Raw genomic sequence first — 5,767 nt, 5'->3', positions numbered from 1 at the left:
CCTGCGCTTGTCATTTTTGCTGCCTGTTTTGAGATTAAAACAACATGTGTGTGTGTATATATATACGTGTGTGTGTGTTTTTTGACCATTACTTCTACAATATGTCCTTAAAAGTTGCCTCCTTCAAATATAAAATTATTAAACTGAATTCAAGAACTGAAAGGCTTAATTACCACAAAGAATATGTATAGTGAAATATAATGTTGTATCCCTTTGAGGAGAACCTACAATTAACATTTGAAATTTGAATGAGAAAAAAAATACAATTTTAACATAATTCGATCATATGAGCGCTTTATTTATTTCGAAGACACACTGTAATGTTTTGAATCGTTAATATATGTATTCCTGTATTTCAATATTAAACTACAGTATTAAAAATAGTCACCAAAACATTGAGTTTCCATCTTGTACCCTAGCTCCTGATAGGAGTGGTGGGAGGGCAATACAACACCCAGAATACATTGCGGCTCACTGTCCAATAAGAATCCTCCTCCGGGCGAGCACCAGTTTCTAGCCAATGAAATTCGGGGACGCTGGATTCTCAAATGAAACGCTGCAGCCCCTCAACCAGCCGTCAGTTTCATAGAAACCTCAGATATCTGAGGAAAGTTTGGACTCGGTGGCGTGCAGTTTGGCCGAGCCTCCTCTGTCAGCGCCCCATTTCCTCCCCAAGCTGCGGTGTTGTGCTCGGTCGCAAAGTTAATGACGGTTGCTGACGGAGGCACCTTAGCGCTCATCATGCCAGTCCGAGCGGAGTGCTACAGAGCGACCGGCTCGGCCTGCCCGTCCTCGGCCTCTCTTGTTCCCCCTGCCCCGATCAACACCCACCAGCCGGGGGTGGCCACCTCGCTCCTGTACAGCGGCTCGCAGTTTCGCGGTTACCAGAAGAGCAAAGGCAACTCCTACGACGTCGAGGTCGTATTGCAGGTGAATTGTTATTGTTATTAGTTTGTTTATTAATATTGTTTTTTTTTTAATATTTATAATGCAAAGTCAGCATTTGTGCAGGCAGTTGCTAACTTGTTAGCTGCTTTAGCTTTTTTTTTTTTTTTTTTTTTTTTTTTCTTGGGGCCGTCCTCCAGTATTTACACGCTGACCTATTTTTTTTGTCAGCCCCAGTGACACGTTCCTGTGCTGGCATTTCACTTCAGTCGCGTATAATGTAGTTTGCGGCTTACACACTATGCAAACACTTAAGCATTTAGTGCAATAAGCTACCTGAACTGCATAATTACGCCTAGCAGACTTGCCAAACCTGTCCACTGCCAGGTGTGATTCATGTCTTCTCGCCCACTTAGTGTCTGTTTGTCATCAAATTGAATCATGCCCAACTTTTTGTGCTTGCGATTCCCTGAATGTCTTTATCTTGGGCAGCATGTGACCGTGGAGGACTCGTATTTGTGTGGATACCTGAAGATCAAAGGCCTGACTGAGGTAAGCCTCGCAACTGGGCCGTGTGTAGTAACGCTGACCTTTATTCTCTCAGCGACTGAACACGAACTGGTTCCCACTTGCTCGACACAGGATGAAGCGTGTCAGACTAGCTGTTGATAAAAAAATGCGAGGTGACTGGGGTTAACCACGCACAGATAAGCGTGTCAGCTTGTATGCCTCGTTGCTTTACGTAACATGTGGAAGGGAGAAAAGGGTCAACAAGACCCCCCCCCCCCCCCCAACTACATTCTGGCTGTGACCGAGCGGAGGGAAAGCTGATAGTCCCTCTCGTTTCTTCTGCAGCCAGCTTCGGTGGGTGCACTAGTGAAAACAAGTGCGTTCTGGTGTGACAGTCCTGCATGAAATCTCGGTTTCAGTTAACGTTGAAACTCAGACATAAGTACTGTTTCTGTTGTTTAACCTTAGTCCACTGAATAAACTGTTTCTGTTCAGAATAACAGAAACTTGTCGGAACAACACAATCTAATGCAAAGCACGGCCTCCAAAATGAAAACGCTCCGTCAGTGTATCTTAAACGAATGAAACGATTTAGTGCAGGACTGTTGTAGTTGAACACATTTGTGTTCACTAGTGGACTGCCAGATGAGTGAGTAAGTGTATCAGCGTGTTGCAGAAATGGAGGGCATAACAGTTTGATTTGCGGCACATGTAGTCCCTGTAGTAGTCTCTATATCTACAGATGCAAAAATGCATAGTTCATAGCCAGGTCCCACAACCTGTAAACCACAGTAATCCTCACATTGCACAGTAGTTTATGTATTTATATTAAAAAACATTATGTGGAAGCAGAGCTTTATTTATTTATTTTGCATTTTCTCATTTGTTGTGTGTGGCAGGAGTATCCCACCCTTACTACTTTCTTTGCTGGTGAAATCATCAGCAGAAAAAGGCCTTTTTTAACTAGGAAATGGGACGCAGACGAGGATGTGGACCGAAAGCACTGGGTATGTTCGTTTATCTTTATTGGCTACACACACACACACACACACACACACACACATATATATATATATATATATATATATATATATATATATATATATATCTGAGGATTTGATCAATAACTTGCATAATAACCAGTAATGCACAACAATGCCCGAACAATTTGGAAAGATGCGGGAAGTATATGACGGGGTAGGCTTTTTTTTCTGAAGGGAAAGGCTCAGTGAAATTATTTGCTCACTATGGGGGCGACCGAATGCTGCCAGAAGAATGCGACCACATGTGGCCTTCGACCATTTAATGTGGTCTGCGCGATCAGTGGCCCTGTTCTGACCTAATTCTTTGTTTCGTGAGTGGTCTGATCGCACCGGATGAAACTGGCTGAAAATACATCTGTCCAAAAGGTTTTTGCGTAGTAGTAATAAATAAATAAATACAGACATCATTTGACGTGCAGTAGAATATTGTCACGCTGACGTTGGGGACGTATTGGGACTTTGGAGCCTGAGTCTGCGCGGTGCGGTCCGAGAGTGGGGCCGCGATATCGATGACCTGCTTTATCCAAACAATTGACTCTTAAACGTTTATTATCATTATATTAACTACCTAAAATGACAGAAACCGTCCTTGAAAAACAAAACGAAACAAATTATTTGACATGTATTTTAGTGTTTTAGTTCGGCCCATCCACTAAGAGGAGATGGAGCGTATGACCTGTACTGCAGCCAGACACCAGGGGGAGCTCTACTGGCTTTGGCTTCACTTTTAAGAAGTGGTTCTTCTTGGTAACAAAGAACAGATTTTAATTCGAACTGTGGAAGCCACTGCAGCAGAGCTTGTGTAGGAAATGCGTCACTTAACTCCACATGGCGGCTTTGTATACATCAACATCATTACATCGATAATTAACCACATCCCCGATGAATTTCATGACAAACTACTCATATTCAGTCATTTTATCTTTATTTTAGAACAAATGCAAAGACTGTGGAAAGTGGGCAGGACCACCTCTAAATGAGGTCTCCGTAAACAGATCTCAGACGCATCCTCAATGTGTCCATGTGTTCACACCTGGTTTTCTGGTTGATCTGATCGTCCGGGACACATGCTAACACCTGGTGTGAACGGGGCCATGGTAATTGCACGTGTTGTGTTGTTGATGTTGACGTTTCCATTCCCATTCCCAGAGCAAGTTCCAGGCTTTTTACAAGTACGCCAAAAACTTCAACTCGGACGACTTTGACTACGAAGCCCTGGAAAACAGTGATTATATCTTCATGAGGTGGAAGGTCGGTTACGGTCGCCAAACCGCGAGCATTCATCTCTCTCGCTCTCCCTCCTCAGCCTAGCACCAAGCTGACCTCGGCTCTTCTCGTCCTCTCAGGAGCAGTTTCTAGTTCCGGACCACACCATCAAAGACATCAGCGGGGCCTCGTTCGCCGGCTTCTACTACATTTGCTTCCAGAAGTCCACAGCCACTATTGAAGGCTTCTATTACCATAGGAGCTCAGAGTGGTAACTCATTCAAACTGAAGTCATTTATAGTTCTATAATAATAACACTCTTCTTATTCATGCTGTTTGTCTTTTCCTTACTCCTGCAGGTACCAGTCTCTAAGCCTAAACCATATTCGAGAGCACAGTATGCCTATTTATGAATTCCGGTGACATGAATGCACAGGAACAGTGAGTGAAGTAAGGGACAGCTCCTTCTGCCCTGCGCTTAAATGGGATGGGAGGGCCTTTGAATGCCAAGGACCCGAGGTGACCGGTTTTCCTCGCCACGCTGGAAAAGAAACGAGTGGTCAGAAGCTCTTCTGCTGCAGCGAAGGAAAGAAGGCACAGAGGAGGAAGAGGGGGAAAGATCAGTGAGATGTGGCCAGCTCTCACAGTCGCCGCAGAGATGAATTGAAAACTTAATTCGTCTTTGATTTCTTTTTGTATGTTTTTTTTTTTTTAATATTCCACCTCATTTATTTGCACTCAAATCTGTCTCTGTAGTCGGACATCAAAATACATCCTTAAGGGGAATAAACAGAAATGGCTTTCAATTAGGGGGCTGCAGAAGAAAGAATATATAAATTATAAAGCTGTGTGGGAAGATGCTTTTCTTAAATGAGAGTTTATTTATTTTCGTTTTAAATATCCAGTATCTTTATTAATCTTTTAAGCCCCAAAGTGATTAATGGTGGCGCTGAGGTCGGAGGAGACACTACGATGAGCAAGAATCTATTTTTTTTTGTTGATTGTTCAGGGATGGTATGTTCGTTTATGATGTTAAGACAATATAATATAGATATAACTGCAACGCTGACAGTGATAGAGATAGAACTGACAGAGAGAACGGGTCTTTTATAAGCCGCAACTACTTCATATCAGATGTTCTCTATGCAAGCCAAAGATCACTTGATGGGTAGAATTCCTTAAGCCGTCTACATTTTTTTCTGGCCGTGGCACAGTGCCGTGTTCTGATCCTTTATATCGATCTTTTTAATTATGTTTTACTGCCGATAATGGATTGCTTCCTCGGTGGGGAGTGTGATATTATTATTATATTGATTGGAAACCATGTGATTCATGGAGAGTTACACGAGAGGGTGACGGAGGATATGCTGCCTTACTACTTGAAATGTTTGTAAGTGGTTTTTTTAAGATGGACAGTTGTATTTGAAAGGAACTATGTATTCTCTTTTTCAACTTTTCAGGATTCTCATGTTGTAGTAAGGTCGCTGTGGAAGCTCTTATCTGCTGACGAATGCATGCACTCCCCCCCCCCCCCCCCCCCCCCCCCCCCCCCTCCCCGAGCAAGTGACTTCAAAGTAATTATTTTATATTATCATTAATCATGTATAACAGAGGAATCTGTGCAATGAGAGATTGTTTATATGGGAGTGGGTCATTTAAACCCTGATTTAACTAACTCAGTTGAAAGAAGATGTATTATACTTTTGCTATGAGGGTATTTTGTGAGGAAAAATAAAGATGGCGGTTTCATACATGTCTGTGCTTTGCATTGTCTGTGGTTCTTTTATGACTTCTATGGCTTATGATCCGGCAGGTTAAATTAATAAGTATGATTAATGAAGTGGCTCAGATGGAAAACATCACAGCAGCTACCACTAGATGTCAGTAATGGACCTTGAAACCCAGTCTGTCGATCTGAAAAGCCCTTAGATTACTGGTTTAACAATCCTTTTGTCACTTTATCAGAAGTATTCAAGCTTTGACGGCACCGTGGGAAGCGTGTCTGGCACTTGTTTTGTTGTCGGGTTCCCAGCAGGGTGAAAACATGCAGAAACAAAAATTAACCAGTCCACATGCTTGGCGTGTAGATGCTGCACCTAAAAATACCTGGCTGCAAAGAGAAG

General features: G+C 42.7%; 2 protein-coding genes across 2 annotated transcripts in view; both read left to right on the top strand.

Moving 5' to 3' along the window:
- Positions 1–509: 509 nt before the first annotated feature.
- gid4 (GID complex subunit 4 homolog) lies at positions 510–5,060 on the top strand. The gene is made up of 6 exons (XM_047571905.1): positions 510–930; positions 1,378–1,437; positions 2,295–2,402; positions 3,588–3,689; positions 3,785–3,915; positions 4,004–5,060. Exons 1-6 carry the CDS (start codon positions 706–708, stop codon positions 4,065–4,067), a joined length of 690 nt encoding a protein of 229 aa, XP_047427861.1. The 5' UTR covers positions 510–705; the 3' UTR covers positions 4,068–5,060.
- The window catches only part of rps2 (ribosomal protein S2), a 24,841-nt gene continuing 22,981 nt past the window's right edge, over positions 3,908–5,767 (top strand). The window contains exon 1 of the mRNA XM_047571899.1: positions 3,908–3,912. The gene's annotated coding sequence lies outside the window, so the exon portion shown is untranslated. The remainder of the gene's footprint in view (positions 3,913–5,767) is intronic.

The sequence above is a fragment of the Mugil cephalus genome, chromosome 20 (assembly GCF_022458985.1).
Source record: "Mugil cephalus isolate CIBA_MC_2020 chromosome 20, CIBA_Mcephalus_1.1, whole genome shotgun sequence".
Classification (NCBI taxonomy): Eukaryota; Metazoa; Chordata; class Actinopteri; order Mugiliformes; family Mugilidae; genus Mugil; species Mugil cephalus.
This window is presented reverse-complemented; position numbering and strand designations above follow the sequence as displayed.

Coding starts and splice junctions, on each gene's coding strand:
- gid4 (XM_047571905.1), top strand. CDS start 706: ATGACGGTTGCTGACGGAGGCACCTTAGCGCTCATCATGCCAGTCCGA. Junction 2,403..3,587: donor ATGTGGACCGAAAGCACTGG/GTATGTTCGTTT, acceptor TCCCATTCCCAG/AGCAAGTTCCAGGCTTTTTA. Junction 3,916..4,003: donor TACCATAGGAGCTCAGAGTG/GTAACTCATTCA, acceptor TTACTCCTGCAG/GTACCAGTCTCTAAGCCTAA.